At 48.3% G+C, this 20,077-nt stretch overlaps 1 protein-coding gene and 1 long non-coding RNA gene across 5 annotated transcripts in view; one reads left to right on the top strand and one right to left on the bottom strand.

Annotated features, from left to right (window-relative positions):
- Positions 1 to 18,183, bottom strand: part of CRYBB1 (crystallin beta B1) — a 73,658-nt gene extending 55,475 nt beyond the window's left edge. For all 4 annotated transcript variants that reach the window (XR_014069052.1, XM_081542856.1, XM_081542855.1 and 1 more), the window contains exon 1: positions 17,132 to 18,183. Coding sequence is in view for 1 of the 4 variants with exons in the window: in XM_081542860.1 (XP_081398986.1) it covers positions 17,132 to 17,149 (18 nt within the window). In the remaining 3 variants the exon portion in view is untranslated. The remainder of the gene's footprint in view (positions 1 to 17,131) is intronic.
- LOC145526660 (uncharacterized) lies at positions 486 to 16,938 on the top strand. The gene is made up of 3 exons (XR_014069055.1): positions 486 to 2,534; positions 12,667 to 12,778; positions 14,791 to 16,938. It is a non-coding gene; the product is annotated as an uncharacterized LOC145526660 (long non-coding RNA).
- Positions 18,184 to 20,077: the final 1,894 nt, after the last annotated feature.

Raw genomic sequence — 20,077 nt, 5'->3', positions numbered from 1 at the left:
GCCGAGCTCTGGGCCCCCTTGGGGGCTAGTTCCCCTTCCTTTTGGCAAGCAGACGTCCTAGGCTGGTCCTGCAGACAGATGCCCCACTTTGCTGCCCCGATTGGCTGTGAGTTCAGAGTCCCCTGGGCCAGGTCTGAGGCGGCTGAAGGCCCGGAGGAAGAGGTGCCCTTGCGGTTCTGGAGGGAGGCTGGCCTCTGAGCACAGCATCTCTCCTCTGCGCAGTCTGGGGGCCATTGGGAGTTGGCCGGAGCAGGGCAACCTCCGGGGTGTGAGGGTGGAGGCCTGCGGGTCTCCTTCCAACCAAGGGAGCGGAGAGAAGCGGCCTCTGGGTCGTCCTCTGGAGGGAAGTGGGGGCAGATGTTCTTACTGGGCAACTGGCCAATAGAGGCGGGGCGCCATTGAGGGGCGTGTCCTGCACAGGAAGTCAACAAAAGGGGCGTGTCCCCAAGGGGGCTAGTAAAGGGGCGTGTCCCACGCCCGAAGTCAGTAAGTGAAGACTTCCTCCGCATTGGAAGTCACTGAAAGGGTCTTAACCGCGGTGGGAATCCCTGAGCGCAGCGTTTGATACAGGAAGTTAGACAAAGGGGGCATTTCCTATATTTGAAGAATGGGAAGAGGGGTATTTGTTGTCAGCGAGAGGGGGATTTCTGCCTTATCACCAGGCGGTGAGGAGGAATGACCAAAGAGATGAGTGAGAGAGGCCTTTCGTACGACAGGAAGTCGGCTAGAGGGGCCCTTCCCCCCATCCCTGGAGCTGCGTGCGAGATCCCGGTTTCCCACGCCAGAAGTAGGTGTGGTCCATTTTCCCTACAGATGCCTTCGAGAAGGGCAGTCCACACTGGGAAGTTTGAGAAAACAGCAGATCTGAAGTTTGAGAAGAAAGCAGATCTTGGGTAGGGGGTTTGCGGGAGAAAGTGGGAAGCAACCAATGAACCCCAGATGCCCACAGGGCCCTACAGGCCTTGGGCCAGTCAGAAATTGACCCCGGCTCCTTGCTCTTTTCACACCCATGTCCCTACCCCAGCATATCTATCCCAGAGCCCGCCAGCCGCTAAGCCAGGGCCACACCTGGGGGTGATTTTATGCCTCACCTCCAGTAGGCACCTTGGTCTCTTTGGGCTAATCTCTGGCTCCTCTGCACTAACTCTTGCTCTCACCCAGCTAATCCCTGCCTCGCCCTGGCTGCCCCAGGGGCTGACCATTAACAGCCAGCCCCCTGCCCATCTGGGGGCTCCAGGCTCCTGGTCTGGCTCTAACCTGCTCTTAATTAACCTCTCCTTCACCCGACTAACTCCTGCCCTCCTGATCTGTTCCTTTCAGCAGAAACTAACGGCTTGTGGATTTCTTTCTGACTAACAACAGGTCTAACACTCCTCGTCACTATTACTATTAACAGCTTGGATGTCGGCATGGCTGGGACTTGACTAACACGGGGAGAGGCGGAGCTAGTTGTGTGGGCCGTGCTGACGGCTCTGGGGAAGAGCCAGCTGAAGTCAGGAAAGACCTCGGTGCTCAAAAGGATATGCCGGGGCTGGGCTGTGGCTAAGGCCGAATGGAGGAGTGGTGTCTGCTGTGGGCCGGGTGGGGTGGCGGTGGTGGGGGGGGTGGTGAGAAGCAGTCAGCCTTCCACGGTTTTGGCCGCTAGACATATCCTATTAACCCCTTATAATCTGCATTCGGATTCTGCTTCTTTTAAACAATAGCCTGATAGTTGTATTAGTGCATGCAGCTTTTGTAGCCCCCCCGCCCCGCAAAGGCCTATCCAGTGTGCAGAGAGGATATGTCATTGTAATTGGAATCATCAGTCACCAGGTGAGAGCCTAGAGTCCTTGATTTGGGGACTTCAAAGTTTGGAAGCCTTAAGACATACAACTTCAGATTGGAATAGATGGGTTATAAATCCATCACCCCATTGACACCTTGGTGTAAATTAGCTCAGCTTTCTCTTCTAACTTGTGTGCAATTTAGCTGTCCTAGGAGGACCAGAATGTGGCTGGAAGGGAGTCTGGATCTCTTCAGGGCTGGGGGAGGCTCCTCTAGGAACAGAGAGGAGAAGCTAGAGTCCGGGGGTTCCTGGGTGGGTGTAAGAGGGGAAACCAGGAGGCCGGGGAGGGGGGATGAGAAGAGGGGCTGTTTTGCTGGTTTGGTCTGGTAGTCAGGGTCTGTGGGAGAGGACAGCTTATAGCAGGGCCTGGAGGATTGGATCAGCTCAGGGGCAGGGGCAGAGTCCTGCCTGGAGGCCTTGCGGGCAGCTTGCTTGGGTCATTGAATACTGGTGTGGGGTTGAGAGCCTTTCTGACAGTCAGAGACTCACAGCTAAACTCGTGGAGCCGCTGGTGAGGTCTGAAGGGTGATCCAGAGGCCTGAGTTGCAAAGGGAAGGAGAGAGGAGGACACATCAGAACCTGGGATGAGGGAGAACCTGCACGGAGGAAGCACGTGCCTGCTGCCCTCTAGTGGCCACCTCCCTTCATTTCACTGGTAACATTTCCCATTCTGGGGGCCTCTTGATTCAACTGCAAAGACCTGATGATGGTGAGGACCTACTATGTGCCCAGCACTGCTCTGGGTCTTGGACCCACACACAGGCTTTTCCATAGTGCTTGACTAACTTGGTGGGGGAGACAGAGAAATAAAACAGGTAATGCAGTGAGGTGGGCACCATGATAGGGGTGATAGGCCTGTGGAAGTGCCCAGGAGGCAAAGGATGAGAAACACCTGCTGCGTGCCAGGGGTGGTGCTAGGCATCAGGGATGAGTGGTGATTAAACATCATACAATCTTCAGGAGCTTTAATGCTAGCGTATAGAGTGGGTGTGGGGTAGAGTGGGCTGTGGGCCACCAGTAGATGCTCTGAAGAGGAAGGCATCTAAGCGGAGCCCTAGCTGGGCAGAGTGTGGTAGCGAGAATGGTGGACACAGAATTCTGGGGGTCAGGGAGGACCGAAGAAGTTCTGGAAGGGTCGTAGGGGACGAAGCAGGAGACAGAAGGGAAATGGACACATACCAGATGGTGTTGCCAGGGAGTTTATCCTAAGGGCAATGGCGGGGTGGTGGGGTGGTGGTGGTGGTTGTGGATGTGATCTGAGGAGGGAAGATGTTAGATCTCAGTTCTAGGCTGACAACATGGCTACTTCAGCCTAGGTGGGAATTCTGAGGAGCTGATAACATGTTCTGGCCAAATTTTAGAAACTGGTTAGAACTTCTGGAAAGGTGGCAGATCCTCAGATCCATCTTAAGATAAATAAGGAGGGCCATGTTCCTGCCAGGCAGGGGCCTGGCCAAGGGGACAATGACAGGTTGGAGGAACAGCCTTAAAAGCATGTCGTCCCACCTGGAATGGTCATGCTGGGCTAGGGGAAGCCCTGAGGGCACGTGGTCACGGGGCTGGAAGTCCACAGGAGAATCTCACTGGAGAGGGACCCTGTGGCTGCAAGAGGACACGCAGGCTTGGAGGAAGCTTCCAAGAGGTTGGTCCCAGGGAGGGAAAAATGCGTCTTGGTGGGTAATGAACCTTCTGGAGACAGAAGGATTGGGAGTAGGCCACCTTTAAGACTGAGGATGGTGGTGGGATTCTGTGATTCTGTGTGTAAGTGTGTGTGTGTGTGTCCTTGACTTACTACTAGAGGAAGCTGAGCCCAGGAAGGCACCTCTGTTCTCCACCCCGGAGCCCGGCCTGGCCTGGGCTCCTCTGAACGTCAAGCTCACTAGGAGCAGCACCTCAGGAGCCCGGGAGCTGGCCTCCCAGCTGGAAGAGGCGACTCAATCCTTTAATAACAGCCTGTGTGGAGGGAGTGGCCACGGTGGTCCTTGCTGGTGGACTGCGCTTGTATAGATACTGATATTGCACATATTGAGCTGGGGGGTTCCCTGGGGGGCGGGACTGGTCCCATCCCCACAAAAGACCCCAAAGACCCTCTTGAGCATCCACCCAGGGAACCCACTGTTTTGCTTCAACAGACCAGAGAGGACACTTTCCATGTCACTGCCTCCTAGGGATGCTAACTGTGGGGACAGAAATTTTGCCGTTGATTAAACATACTTTTATGTGTATCCAGCAACGAAGTGTGAACTTGGCCTTTTGCTTTCACCCATAAATGCTGCTTCTTTTGTTGAAAAGACCATTTTGATATTAAAAACTAATTCACATGCAGAGGATCACTGTGGCTTAAGAGGCAGAGGGGTGCATAATTTGTGGGGAGGGGGAGCCAGTGGCATTTTCCAGGAACCAGAGTGGACTCTGCCAGCCTTTTCTCAAGACCATGACCTTAAAAGTCAATACAATACAGATTTCATTTGTAATTGTGGGAAAATACACATTAACAAAATTTTCCATCCTAACCATTTTTAGGTATACAGTACAGTGGCATCAAGTACATTCACACTGTTACTTGATATTGCAACCATCATCACTATTTGCTGTTATTGTTTAGTCACTAAGTCATGTCCAGCTCTTTTGTGACCCCATGGACTGTAGCCTGCCAGACTCCTCTGCTTGTGGGATTCTCCAGGCAAGAATACTGGAGTGAGCTGCCATTTCCTTCTCGAGGGGATTCCCGACCCAGGGATTGAGCCTGCATCTCCTGCACTGGCAGGCAGGCTCTCTACCACTGAGCCACCAGGGAAGCCCGCTGCTCTGTGTTTCAGTATTTATTATTTATTTATTTTGGAGAAGGAAATCTATTTATTTGGCTGCACCGGGTCTTAGTTGCGGCATATGGGATCTTTAGTTGCAGTATGCAGGATCTAGTTCCCTGACCAGGGATCGAACCCAGGCCTGCTGCATTGGGAGTGCAGAGTCTCGGCCACTGGACCACCAAGGCGGTCCCTATTGCTATATTTGAAAGATAATACTACTTTTTGTCTAGGACAGCGCATCAGAGAAAACCCATGTCTCTTCTCAACTTCGGTCTCTTTTCTTCTCTCCCTCTGTTCACCTGGACACCATGTACCGAGCCCATCCTGAATACCAGGCACAGCCCTACTCACGGGGATGCCAGGCTACCCACCTTTCTGTTTCCTAAGGCAACTGTCTTACTCTGTCCTGTAGATTTTTGTACTGGCTGTTCCTTTTTGCATGGTTGAGGGCCCTTCTGGTCTCAGCTGAATGTCACCTCCTCAGAGACACCTCCCCTGACCGTCCCATCCACAGTGATTCTGTCATTTCTGTTCTCAAATATTTTGGTCCTACGACCCCTTTACACTCGTACTATATAGTAAAAGGTCACCCTCCAGTCCACGTGGGCACTGCTCAGTCACAACTTGCTCCCATTTCATTTATTCAACATCTTCTGATGACCAAAATGCATGTGAAAATATGCTCCATATCACTAATTGTTACAAAAATGCAAATCAAAACTACCATGAGTTATCACCTCACACAGGTCAGAATGGTGGTGACGGTTTAATCACTGAGTCGTGTCCGACTCTTGTGACACCATGGATCATAGCCTGCCAGACTCCTCTGTCCATGGGGTTCTCCAGGCAAGAATACTGGAGTGGGCTGCCATTTCCTTCTCCAGGGACAGGTCATAATGGCCATCATCAAAAAATCTGCAAACAATAAATGCTGGAGAGAGTGTGGAGAAAAGAAAAACCTTTCACTGTTGGCGGGAAAGTAAACTGATGCAACCACTATGGAGAACAGTATAGAGATTCCTTAAAAAACTAAAAACAGAATTACCGTATCATCCAGCAATCCCACTCCGGGGCATTTATCTGGAGAAAAACATAACTCGAAAAGATACATGCACAGCGGCACCATTTACAATAGCTAGGACGTGGAAGCAACTTAAATGTCCATCGACAGAAGAATAAAGGAGATGTGGCACTTAGTAAAATGGAATATTACTCAGCCATAAAAAGAATGAAATAATGCCATCTGCAGCAACATGGAGAGGCCTAGAGATCATCATACTGAGTGAAGTCAGTCAGACAGAGAAAGACAAATATCATGATATGGCTTATATGTAGAATATTAAAAAATGGTACCAATGAACTTTACAAAACAGAAATATAGCGCCATAGATATAGGAAAAAAAACTTATGTTTATCAAGGGGGAAGGGGAGGAGGAATAAATTGGGAGGTTGAGATTGAAATATACACACTACTATATGTAGAAAGATAACTAATAAGGACATACTGTATAGCACAGGGAACTCTACTCAATACTCTGTAATGAACTATATAGGAAAATAATCTAAAAAAGAGTGGATATATGTATAACAGATTCACTTTGTTGTATAGCAGAAACTAATATAGCATTGTAAATCAAGTATACCCCAATAAAAATAAAAAAACAACTTATTATCCCTACTCTGTGTGAAGTACCACATGGAGTGCCCAGGGCAGACAGGAAGACAGGCACCAACCTGCCTTTGCAGAGCTTACAGCCCAGGGGAGGCAGCTGTGCTTAGCTCTCCAAGGACAAGGACTACCTCACAAGAAGAAAAAGAGGAGATGGAAGTTGGCATGGAGTCTACCATATTAGACGTTAGAACTGAGATGTTTTAGATCCTTGTTTATCCAATTCATTACCATAACAGAAATGAAAACTGAGACTTTAAAAGGACTTATTAATTCATTGAAAAAAATGACAATAAAAATAAACATTGCATGTTTATGTAAATAACACATTCTTCATGAAAAATAGCTTTCCAAAAAAAAAAGAGACAGTATTATTATTTTTTTGGTAAATCTCTTTAAAGTCTGGCTTAATAGAAGATTGTGTGGATCACAACAAACTGTGGAAAATTTTGAAAGAGATGGGAATACCAGACCACCTGACCTGCCTCTTGAGAAATCTGTATGCAGGTCACGAAGCAACAGTTAGAACTGGACATGGAACAACAAACTGGTTCCAAATCAGGAAAGAAGTATGTCAAGGCTGTATATTGTCACCCTGTTTATTTAACTTATATGCAGAGTACATCATGAAAACGCTGGGCTGGATGAAGCACAAACTGGAATCAAGATTTCCAGGAGAAATATCAATAACCTCAGATATGCAGATGACACCATCCTTATGGCAGAAAGCGAAGAAGAACTAAAGAGCCTCTTGATGAAAGTGAAAGAGGAGAGTGAAAAAGTTGGCTTAAACATTCAGAAAACTAAGATCATGGCATCTGGTCCCATCACTTCATGGCAAATACATGGGGAAACAGTGGCTGACTTTATTTTTGGGGCTCCAAAATCACTGCAGGTGGTGACTGCAGCCATGAAATTAAGAGATGCTTGCTCCTTGGAAGGAAAGTTATGACCCACCTAGACAGCATATTAAAAAGCAGAGACATTACTTTGCCAACAAAGGTCTGACTAGTCAAAGCTATGGTTTTTCCAGTAGTCATGTGTGGATGTGAGAGTTGGACTATAAAGAAAGCTGAGTGCCGAAGAATTGATGCTTTTGAACTATGGTGTTGGAGAAGACTCTTGAGAGTCCCTTGGATTGCAAAGAGATCCAACCAGTCCATCCTAAAGGAGATCAGTCCTGGGTGTTCATTGGAGGGACTGATGTTGAAGCTGAAAGTCCAATACTTTGGCCACCTCATACGAAGAGCTGACTCATTTGAAAAGACCCTGATGCTGGGAAAGATTGAGGGCAGGAGGAGAAGGGGACGACAGAGGATGAGATGGTTGGATGGCATCACCAACTCAATGGACATGAGTATGGGTAAACTCCTGGAGTTGGTGATGGACAGGGAAGCCTGGCATGCTGCAGTCCATAGGGTCGCAGAGTCAGACATGACTGAGGGATTGAACTGAATAGAAGAGCGAGCCTTGGATTCTGCTATCCGCTTCTGCATTCAGTCTGTTGCAACATCACATGTCTAGGTAGCCCCTGCAAAGCCCTACCATGCATTTGGGAGGGAAGATGAAACGGAAGGATTAATTTCTTTTTGGGTCCCCAGATCTCAGGACCACACCTTGAGACCCGCTGCTGTATCACAGAAACCTGTTTATTTCTTGCTGAAAACTTGCACCCATCTGAAATTACCTTGCTTACTCGTCTGATTCCTTATTTATTGCCTGTCTCTGGTCTTATTTATTGTACACTCACAGAAAGCAGGGTCCCAGAGCCCACCACTGCAGGCACTTTTAAGTGGTCGAGCCGGAGCTGCAGTTCTCGGGTGTAGCCAGCAGATGGCGGTGTCGCACCAAGACCGCCGCATTCTCTGTTGGAAACTGGTTACTCTGTAGTCTCTAGATGCGGCTCTGTGGGGATCCTCTTGGGATTCCAGTTTCACAGAATTGGGTGAGCCTGGGTAGGTGGGGGAAAGGAACACGCTAGAGAGAATGCGGTTTTGGACAGAAGCTTTGGGAATGCTCCGTTCATTTCTACTGAGGGCTTCTGTTCTTAACAGACATCAAGCCAAATGGCTTCTCCTCTCGATGCCTCAAGTTTTTCTCCTCTGCAAAGTGGGCAGACTATGACTTTGGCGTCCATTTCACCACGGCTGTCTTGGCAAGGGTCACTTTATTTTGATGCCACTGGTGTTTCTGGCAATTCAGGGTCCTCTAATTTACTCCCCCTAAAGAATTCTGAGAACCAAGCCAATGTGGGCTCTGCCTGCAGGCAAGACCATTTCTCTTCATCCCACTTTCAAATATAAAATGGCTGTTGCCATTTTCTGTATGCTAGCTGCATGCCAGGCTCTGTGCTAAACCGTTCCTAATGTTGGTTCCTGGAGTGCTCACAATATTTGGGAGGAGAGTTTCCTTGTCCCCATTTTTACAGGAGGGGGACACTGAGCCTCAGGGAGGTGAAGACACTTGCCCAGGGATGCACAGTTGGAGGATTGGGAATGCTGGGTCCAAGATGGTTACCATGGCGATGGGGGGATGCACCATTCCCAGATTCCGGGTTCATGTCCCCAGTAAGACTGAGCCCAGTTACTGTCTCTACACCAGCTTCTCTTCTGTTTCTGCTCCTCCCCGTGAGGTATTCCCTGTCCTTGGAGAACTGAACACAGTTTGTGTTTCATACTTGTTTTGCTCACGTGCTGCCTCCTCTGGTCTGTGATTCCACAGGGCAGAGATGATGCCTGCCCGCTGCATGGCCTCCCTGTCCATCACCAACTCCCAGAGCTTACTCAAACTCATGTCCATTGAGTCAGTGATGCCATCCAACCATCTCATCCTCGGTCATCCCCTTCTCTTCCCACCTTCAATCTTTCCCAGCATCAGGGTCTTTTCAAATGAGTCAGTTCTTTGCATCAGGTGGCCAAAGTATTGGAGTTTCAGCTTCAGCATCAGTCCTTCTAATGAATATTCAGGACCGATTTCCTTTAGGATGAACTGGTTGGATCTCCTTGCAGTCCAAGGGACTCTCAAGAGTCCTCTCCAACACCACAGTTCAAAAGTATCAATTCTTCGGCACTCAGCTTTCTTTTGGAGAAGGCAATGGCAACCCACTCCAGTACTCTTGCCTGGAAAATCCCATGGATGGAGGAGCCTGGTAGGCTGCAGTCCATGGGGTCGCTAAGAGTCGGACACAACTGGGCAACTCCACTTTCACTTTTTACTTTCATGCATTGGACAAGGAAATGGCAACCCACTCCAGAGTTCTTGCCTGGAGAATCCCAGGGACGGTGGAGCCTGGTGGGCTGCTGTCTATGGGGTTGCATAGAGCTGGACACGACTGAAGCGACTTAGCAGCAGCAGCAGCTTTCTTTATAGTCCAACTCTCACATCCATACATGACTACTGGAAAAACCATAGCCTTGGCTAGACAGACCTTTGTTGGCAAAGTAATGTCTCTGCTTTTTAATATGCTGTCTAGGTGGGTCATAACTTTTCTTCCAAGGAGTAAGCATCTTTTAATTTCATGTGAGGTAACTCCTTCCATTCACTGGTATGGAAGAAGTTGAGGAGAGCAACTGGGCAGTGTGGCCTGGGGGTGGCTGAGGCTGGTAGTGGGAGGAGGTGGCATTTTGAGCTGCTGTGAAGGAGCTGACCATGTGATGTCAGGAGGAGGGGAGTGCCAGGCAGGGGCAACAGTGAGGGCAAAGGCCGTGAGGTGGGAATGAGTCGGTGTGCTGAAGGGAAAAAGACTGGGGCACAAGAGGCTGGGCAGTTGGGCCATGAGGGTGGGGGTCAGCAAGCAGAGAGTCACTTGGAATAGAGGAGGCAATTCAAAGTTATTTATACGCTTGTTTTCCCAACCAAAAAGCAGACGCTGATTATCTCCCTGGTGGGGACTGCCAGCTGCACCACTGGTGCCTGTTAAAAACGACCCTTTATGGGGACAAACTGCTCTTCAGGCTCACCTGGGGAATTCCTGCTCAATGCCAGCGTCACCTGCTCTGTGAAGACTCCAGGTTCAGCTGATCTTGGCTTTCCACGTGTCCCATGGGACCCTGGACCAGTTTTCCGTCAGGCACCCAGAGCTCTGACTTCTGTTTCCTCGTGTGGACCTTATTTCCAGTCAGGCCATTCTGTCTCAAAATAAGGTTCCCCCACTGCCTCTGAGTTTCTGAGGCTGGGTGGGCTTGTTAAAAATGCGGACTCCTCTGAATCAGCACCTCAGGGGTGGGTTCAAGAATCTGCCTTTCTAACAAGCTGCCTGCCAAATAATTTTTTTTTAATTGACTATTTATTTACTTTTGGCTGTGCTGGGTCTTCATGGCTGTGTGAGCTTTTCTGTAGTTGTGGAGAGTGGGGGCTATTCTTGAGTTGTGCTGCATGAGTTTCTGACTGTGGTGGCTTCTCTTCTTGCCCAGCCCCAGGTTCCAGGGCATGTGGGCTCAGCAGTTATGGCATGTGGGTTTAGTTACCCTGAGGCATGGGGGATCTTCCCCAGTCAGGGATTGAACTCATGTCTCCTGCACTGGCAAATATTTTTTACCACTTGAGCCAGCAGGAAAGCCCCCTGCCAAGTAATTCTTATGCTCACAGATATTTTAGAAGCCAGAATGAGGGCCTGAGCAGAGGGGCTGTATCAAATATGGTCCCCAGGCTCCCTGCACAAAGCCTCTAAATGTGTGTTGAGTGAAGGAATGAGGTTTTGGCAGGGAAGTGGGGAGAGTAACTATTCCTCTTAGGATCCTCCCTTCTCTCAGCCACAGTCCCCAAGTAAGACAGGAGGTCTCATCACATTTTTCTGCCAGGGGGAAACTTCTCCAGTAAGAATTCCCCTACCCACCACCCCTTTTAATCTACTCATTAATACACAGTATTGTAAAAGTGATCTATAATTAGATGCTAACTGAGTTTGGCCGTAAAATTGGGTGGGCGAGGTCAGCTAGGTAAGCCGAGAGCCAGCTGATTGTTATGATCAATCAATAACCTATTTATTTCCCAACATTTCTATTAACCTCTGCCAGCCAATCACAGTTTCAATTTGAAAGGCTGGGATCCGCTTTGCTGACTGGACAAGTCTGATTGAAAGCGGGACCCTGACACGACCCCAAGGGCGAAATCCAATTAAAATCATTTTCACTTGTAGATTAATATTTTTAGCATGTTCTACATCCTGGGATTCATCATTCCTGGCAATAACTAATGTCTTGTGACACAAGCAGGTGGATTGGCACTGCCATAAATAATAATTGTGATTAATTAGCTCATCACATCCTAGAATGGCTTTGGGGCGGTGGTTAGTGCAGCTTCTGGGAACTTTTCCCACGGCAAGCTGGTTGTGCGGTCCTTTCAATCCCATCATTTGATGACCTTTCCTAAGTAGGAATGGAGTTTGTCCCTGGGTCTGTCTCCCTCTTCACACCGAGCTCCGTGAGGCCAGCTAGCGTGTTTCATTCCTCTCAGAGACTTACTTACCCTTTGGCAACCCCAGTTCTCCTCCTCTGGCCCCACCTATGGACACCGTGGATTGGGTCAGGGGTAGGGCCCAACTCAAGCTGGGCCAATGAAAGCCTCTGGAGATTTGGAAGTAGTTTTAGGGCTTCCCTGGTGACTCAAACGGTAAAGAATTAGCCTGAAATGTGAGAAAACAGTAAAGAATCCGCCTGCAATGTGGGATACCCGGGTTTGATCCCTGGGTCGGAAAGATCCCCTGGAGAAGGGAAAGGCAACCCATTCCAGTATTCTTGTCTGGAGAATCTCATGGACAGAGGAGTCTGGAAGGCTACATGGGGTCACAAAGAGTTTCACAGGATTGGCTGACTAACACTTTCATTTTTTAAGGGAAGTGGGCCCTTGGTTCAGTGTGTGTGTTCCAGGGAGTGTTGACTGCCATGATCTGTGCTGTGGGATGAAAGTAGCAACAAATGAAAGCCATGTCAAGAGAGGAGAAAGGACAAAGGTGGAACGGAGGAGCACCTTAGGTTTCCTAGCACACCCGGATCCCTATTTTCCTGAGACCTGCCGGCACTCCAGTTCAGGTTCTATGAGTTGCCCCTGTATTTTAATAATAAGTATTCTTTCTTCCTACTTCCCCTGCTTGAATTAATTTGAATGTTACTTCCTTTCCAACTTAACTCTCCCCCAAATTCAGAGCCCAAGAAAGAACCAATGTCACACACAGGCTGGTGGCAGAACCATCCTCTTTCTCCTGACTCTTAACGAAAAGCCCTTTCAAGGAAGAAGGAAATAAGGAAGGAAGGAATAACTTGCATTTGTTGAAGATCTACTCTGTGCCAGGTGCTTTGTAATGGCATCTATTTAATCTCTTCCATCCTGGGAGGGAGATTTTATTCTATTTTCTCTATTTGCAGATGAGGAATCTGAGGCGTGGAAGTGAACAACTTGTCCAGGAAGAACTGAGGATTTAATTACTTTCACTAATTTTGTGACTGTTCAGCACCCTAAGCTGCTTGTTTAAAAGAGGTGTGCTGCTTTGTTATAAATATTACCATGAGGCTGTTGGGAGATAGCCAATGGGAACCTCAGGAGTAAATCAGCCAAAAGAGTCATGGTTAGCCTCTTGAAATCCTGCAGAGGAGAGACAGGGTCACAAGTCCAGACACAGGCAAGACCCCTTACCTTTTAAAAAACTTATTCATTTTTATTTAAGTGGAGAATAACTGCTTTATAATGTTGTGTTGGTTTCTGCTGTAGACAACGTGAATCAGCCATAATAAAAATATATATATATATATATATATGTTCCCTCCTTCTTATCCCCTCATCCTATCCCTCTAGAAGACTCCTACCTTTAAAGACCAACTCCTAGAACCCAGTCATTGCTCTGAGTGCTTCAGGACTCCCTCAGGAACCACCCTGACTGCCCCACCTCCAGCCTCTGGATGGCTCATTTGTGGCCACTGAGATCATTCCAGCATCTGCACCTGTGTGTTAGGAAAAGGGCAAAACCAGATCTTCCCGAAGAGTCTCTGCCGAGGGGAAATCCCGGAGGACCACGAGCTCCTCTGCTGCTCTCAGTGATTTTTGTCTCTCGGCACTGGCTAGGGTTGTGTGTGTACCAGGCTCCCTTTAATATGCACACCTGGATTGCACTGGGATGCCAGCACATTTCCTAAGGAAGAATGGATGGCAATAGAGAAATAAACACAGCTAGGACCAGGCATTCAGACTAGCATATATTGAAGAATGTTTGAGACTAAGAAGACTGGGAGACTGAGACTAAGAAGACTGGAAAATTCCTGTAGTCCTTGTCTTAGCTTGGGCTGTTGTAAACAAAGTGCCATAGACTGGATGGTGTATAAATGGAAATTTCTCCTAGTTCTGGAGGCTGAAAGTCTGAGATCAGGGTGCTAGCATAGTGGGATCTTGGTGAGTTCTGGGTGGCAGAATGTCACCTTCTCGTATCTTCACATGAGGAAGGTGAGCTAGTATTCTTTTTTTTTTCCCTAGAGGTATTTATTTCATTCATGAGGGCCCCACCCTCGTGACTTAATTACCTCCCAAAGCTCTATGTCCCAATATCATCCCAGTGGGGATTAGATTTCAACAAATGAATTGGCGGCAGAGGGTGGTGGGGGAAAGGACCACAGACATTCCAGTCCCTAATAGCCCGAAATTCTTCTTTTTAAAAAAAAAATATTTATTTGGCTCTTCCAGGTCTTAATTTTCACATGAGGGATCTTTGTTGCGGTATGCGAGATCTGGTTTTCTGACCAGGGACCAAACCTAGGCCTCCCGCATTAGGAATTCGAAGCCTCAGCCACTGGACCACCAGGGAAGTCCCCCCTAACAGCCCCAAATTCTAATCTCCAAATTATTTTGACTGATTATTAAAAAAAAAAATCAACCTGGAGACCTTGTAACACTGCAGTTTCCTTAGCCTCACTTCTGGGGGATTCTGATTTCACAGGTCTGTGCTACATTTGCCCTTTTGAGATGCTTCCCTGAGGACTGTGACAATCAGATTCAGAGAAGCCCAGGGCACATTCCTACATTAAAGGCACTGAGAACACCTATTAGTTTCACTGAACCCAGTTTACCAAAGTTACTTAACATATACCCCTTCATATATTTTATTTATTGCATAACACCTGTTTGTACAAGGTCCATTGCTTGGAGAGTCTACCAACATTTTTCCTTAACAATTTCTCATGCATATCATTAACTCCAGTGATTCTTTCATGCCTCTCCCACCTTTTTACTGAATTCACTGGGCTGTTTTCTCCCTAAGGGCAAGGATAGTATCTGCCTTATAATAAAACTGAGAAGGACCCTGCAGGGCCCTCGCAGGTACAAAAGGCCTTCAGAGTCCCCCATCTTTCATTTGTTGAAAAGCTGTAGTCTCCCAGACCTCCTCTGAGTCACAGAAGAGCAGGCTCTAGCAGTTAATAATTAGGGTGAGTCACATTATCTTTAGCTCCTCCCTGAAGGACACAGGTTAAGTGTCTGATGACCAACCCTGAGTTGTTTTGCAGATCCTAAAACTACCACCAGAGAGAAAAGCGAATCACATGATCACCGGACAGTAGCCATGACACAAGCTGCTCCATCTTGCACAGCTTTAAGAACTGGCCTCTAGGAAATGGGGACCGACCAACCCTGGAGCTGAAGATGAACTGTGCTTGAGACAATCAAGATGGTGCTGACCAGACCACTGCAGGACCAGTTTCAAGATAATCGATGCAGTCAGCTGACTGGCTGTTTTGCATGGAACCCCCACCTGTGCACCCTGGAAGCTTTTCTTTAAAAACTCTTGCCCCCTGATTGGCAATGGGGAGATGGGTTTGGGGGGGGTGCTAGTTTACCATCTCCCCAGGTCACAGGCTTCTTGAATGAAGCATCTTTTCCCACCAATCTTTATCTCTCGAACATTTGACTCTTCAGTCACAAGCAGCTGAACCCGAGTTCGGTTCCAGTTCTGGCAGGTAACAATGTTCCCCCCTAGAGACTGAGTAAATGAATGTGGCTTAAAATCACCTCTGAACAGGAGACGTGACTCCCTCCCCACCTTCCCATCAATGGCAACACTGATCTTGGGAAGATAGTTTCAGAACTTTAAAACTTGGAGATGGTGATTTCCCCTCTGTCTTCTAGGATTTGAATCTGATTTCCACCCCACAGGTGGTCACAACCGGGAAGCCTATAGAACTGCTTTTGGTTGGCAGTTGTGGGTATTGGGTGCTGGCCGCCCACCTCCTTCTCCAAGTTCTTCCCCCACTGCTGTCTCTGCCTCTTAACAAACTAGTTTCCAGGTATGAGCACTCCTGAAACAACTGGTTAAGGCAAGACGTTTCCCATTGCTCAGTTTCCTCTGCCTTCAAGCCACCAGGGGATTGAAGAGAGAAGTGCTGAGGCTACTCAAATGAGTTTCTCTGTGGAGGGAGCGTTTGTGTGGGAAATCGCATTAAATTTAGCATGCATAAACCATTCACAGTGGCTCCTTACACCCCAGGAGGACTGAGATCCCACTAATAATCAAAATAGAAATCTGTACACAGGTCAAGAAGCAACAGTTAGCACTGGACATAGAACAACAGACTGATTCCAAATCGGGAAAGAAGGGCTTCCCTTGTGGCTCAGCTGGTAGAAAATCCAAATCGGGAAAGAAGTACGTCATGGCTGTATACTGTCACTCTGTTTATTTAACTTATATGCAGAGTACATCATGTGAAATGCTGGGTTGAATGAAGCACAAGCTGGAATCAAGATTTCCAGGAGAAATATCAATAACCTGATATGCAGATGACACCACTGTTATGGCAGAAAGCAAAGAAGAACTAAAGAGCCTCTTGATGAAAGTGAAAGAGGAGAGTGAAAAAGGTGGCTTAAAACTCAACATTCAGAAAACTAAGATCATAGCATCCAGTCCCACACTTCATGACAAACAGATGGGGAAACAGTGAAAACAGTGGCTGACTTTATTTTGGGGGATTCCAAAATCACTGCAGATGGTCACTGCAGCCATGAAACTAAAAGATGCTTGCTCCTTGGAAGAAAAGCTATGACCAACCTAGATAGCATATTACAAAGCAGAGACATTATTTTGCCAACAAAGGTCCATATAGCCAAAGCTATGGTTTTTCCAGGAGTCATGTATGGATGTGAGAGTTGGAGTATAAAGAAAGTTGAGTGCTGAAGAATTGATGCTTTTGAACTGTGGTGTTGGAGAAGATTCTTGAGAGTCCCTTAGACTGCAAGGAGATCCAACTAGTCCATCCTAAAGGAAATCAGTCCTGATTATTCATTGGAAGGACTGATGCTGAAGCTGAAACTCCCAATACTTTGGCCACCTGATGTGAAGAACTGAATCACTGGAAAAGACCCTGATGGTGGGAAAGACTGAAGGCAGGAGGAGAGGAGGACGACAGAGGATGAGATGGTTGGATGGCATCACCAACTTGATGGACATGAGTTTGAGTAAGCTCTGGGAGCTCGTGATGAACAGGGAAGCCTGGCGTGCTGTGGTCCAGGGGGTCGCAAAGAATCAGACCCGACTGAGCGACTGAACTGAACTGAACTGAAGGGTGATGTATTTATCCCAACCTGTAAGCCCCTTTCTTTTTTTTTTAATGTAACTTTTTAAATTTAATTCTTCACAAGATAATGAAGACCTGAAGAAGTGACCAGAGCAGGAAGCTTTTATTCATTTATCTTTTGGCCACACTGAGTGGCATGTGGGATCTTAGTTCCCCAACCAGGGATTGAACCTGCAACACCTGCCTTGGCAGCGCAGAGTCTTAACCACTAGACCACCAGAGAAGTCCATGTAAGCCCCTTTCTAATCCTATTTGGCAAACACAAACCACCAGGACTTACCTGCCAGTCCCAGGCCATTTCACACCGTGTTCCCCAGGAGTGGATCCCATGTCAAGGGAAAAAGCGAGCGGTTGTCCTGACCCATGTTTGGCAACGGTCCTTTGGTTCTTGGTTGTCAACAGTTGAGGGGGACGGTGTTGACCAGTCTCCTCTGGATTAACACGGCGTGGGCGCTGGGAAGATGCTCCTGGGCTGCTCAGCGACAGTTCCGCAGGGCTCGAGACAGTCACGTGTTGAGAGCGAGTTCCCCTCTCAATGTTTAGGTGGTCCTTTCATAGCCTGTCAGCAGTGGGGTTGTAAAGCAGGTGGAAAAGCGAGTGTATGCTATTTTTATTGGTCTATTTCCAGACTTCACGGGTGTTAGTCCCTATCCATGTCCAAAAGGGGTCCCCTAGGTCATGCACGGCTGTTCTAGACCCCGAACAGTGGTTGTGATGCTGGAAGACTTTGTCGACATTCTGTAATGTCTTCCACCTGTGGTAACGCGTCGTAGCCGGCGTGTAGCCGTGGTCGCGTCCCCCAACTTCATTGCTCTGCCCTCTCCTGTAGCCGGAACCGAGGTGGGGGTGGTTTGGTGAGTGTGCTTGTCTTACCCAACCAGGTAACCCCCAAGTATCTGACAGATAATCCAGGTCCTCGCCTTTCGTCTGTATTCACCAGCCAACCCCGGGCAGTTAGAGGAACCCCGAGCGCAGAGCTGCCACTTTTAAACTGGAAAGAGACTCTGAATTGAGTAGGACATCCTCAATGTCATGGAAGAGAAAGACGCCTCTCGTGGTGGTCAGCTGCCCAGGGCCCCTCGTGCTCGTGGACGCCACCTCAGGTCACCCCCACAACTCTGTCTTGGTCCTAACTTCCCGACTTCTTCCCGCCGAGGGGAGTTTCCTCAGCCTTCTGTGGCCAATTTTTGGCTGCACCCACTGGCCTGTGAGCTTTGTAGCTGCCCACCCTTGAATCTGGAGACACTGACGTCAGAAGGAAAGAGTCCTAAGGCGACAGCCACACTTCGCACAGCTGCCGGCCAGCACAATATGGCGGCTCCCTTGACCACTAGGGGGAGGGAGAGAGGCTGCCGTTGATTGGAGGAACTGATATCACGTGGGCTCGTTGGTTACCAGGGAAACCAGCGGTTTGGGCACGTCGCTCACAGGCCCTCAGGTTAACCAGCATCGTGGTGGCGTGTGTTTCTTCTTAACAAACTAGTATATGAAGCCGTTCTGCCCTCAGGATTAGAACCATCACTTGGCTGGGGCAGAGGGCAGGCACATGCATGGTCCATGAGTCGGTGCAACTGAAGCAGGGGCTGGTGGAGCAGGGGAGGGAGGTACAAAGAGCTGGCCTGGTCACCATCTCATTGCACCCTTGCTATAGCTTTGATATCGTTATCTCCTATTATAGGTGAAGAAACCAAAGCCCAGAGAAGTTAGGTACTGTTTACAGCGGTCAGGGTAGTGGATTCATTTTCTATTTTTTTTAAAACATTTTTAGCGCATTTGTTTCTTTTTTATAAGTCTTTATTGAATTTGTTACAATATTGTTTCTGTTTTATGTTTTGGTTTTTTGGCCAGGAGGCATGTGGGATCTTAGCTGCCTGACCAGGGATGAACTGGCACCCACCGCATTGGAAGGCAAAGTCTTAATCACTGGACTACCCAGGAAGTCTCTAATTTTTTTTAAAATTTGTCTGTACTGGGTCTTAGTTGTGGCACTTGGGATCTAGTTCCCTGACCAAGGATCAAACCTGGATGCCCTGCACTGGAAGCAGAGAGTCTTAACCACTGGACCATCAGGGAAGTCCTTCATTTTCTACTGCTGCATAAAAAAAAGCCACAAACTTCTTGACTTTAAACAGCATTCATCTGTTAGCTCACGGGCTTGTAGGTCACAGTCCAGGCACCGCATAGTTAGATTTTCTGCTCAGTATCACCCAAGGTTGAAATCAAGGTGTCATTGGGGTTAGGATCTCATCTGAGGCTCAGGTTCTCCTTCAAGTTCAATCAAGGTGTCAGCAGAATTCAGTTCCCTGTGGTTGTAGGGCTGAAGTCCCTGTTTTCTCACTTCCTGCTTGTCTAGGGACAGCTCTTGGCTTCCAGAGACCTCTCTCAGATCCTTGTCATATGTCCCCCCTCTATAGACAGCTCCTGGCATGGATGTCTGCTCCTTCGAGCCTAGCAGGAGACATGCTCTCTTCCTTCCAGGGTTGTGAAGACTGGGGTCCCAAGTCAACAGTCATGCAGTGACTCTTCCTTGAGCTGCTTGCTCGATGACCTGTCTGCTTGTCTCCATCCATCTCCCTGCAGAGAGCAGATCCAATAATTCCTTCCCCATCAGCCCTCGGCCCTCCTTGAAATTTACTCTGATGCTTCCTTGAAGTTCCTCTCACCTAAATGCACCCACTCCCTGGGGGCTGTTAAGCTAGCTTTGGGAGGAGCTCTCCAGTGGAGAGAAGGGGTTTCTCTGGGGAGCCATGTGAGTGTCCAGCTCCTGTCTCATCTCCCACCTGATGGATTAGAGACTCAGACTCTGGAATTCTGCCTGCATCAGGTCTCTGTGACATCATGCCTCTCAGAGGGGCTCAGGGAGCAATTAGGAAGATAATCCAGCCAGGAGACCCTGAGAGCCCCCTATGGCTATTGGTCTCTGGTCTGCCACCATGAGGTTGTACGGCTTCACCAGAGTCATCTGGAGTCCTTGGGCCTCGTCTCTGAAATGGGCCTGAATCTCTGTTGGAAGGAGTTGGTTTAAAGATTTTCAGATCTGGATTCTGGAGTGGATTCAAGAACCGTCCCTTTCAAGACATCACCTCCTCCAGGAAGCCTCGTGACCCCTCAGATTGCATCAAGTGACTGCCCAGCTTCCTGGATTACCTTGTTATCTGTGTCTTTATTTGGTTGTGATTGCCTGTTACATATCTCTCATTGGACTGTCACCACCTCGAGGGTAAGA

Source organism: Giraffa tippelskirchi, chromosome 11, assembly GCF_054371585.1.
Source record: "Giraffa tippelskirchi isolate mGirTip1 chromosome 11, T2T-mGirTip1v1.2.pri, whole genome shotgun sequence".
NCBI lineage: Eukaryota > Metazoa > Chordata > Mammalia > Artiodactyla > Giraffidae > Giraffa > Giraffa tippelskirchi.
Note: the sequence above shows the minus strand (reverse complement) of the source record. Positions and strands in the feature narration are given on the sequence as shown.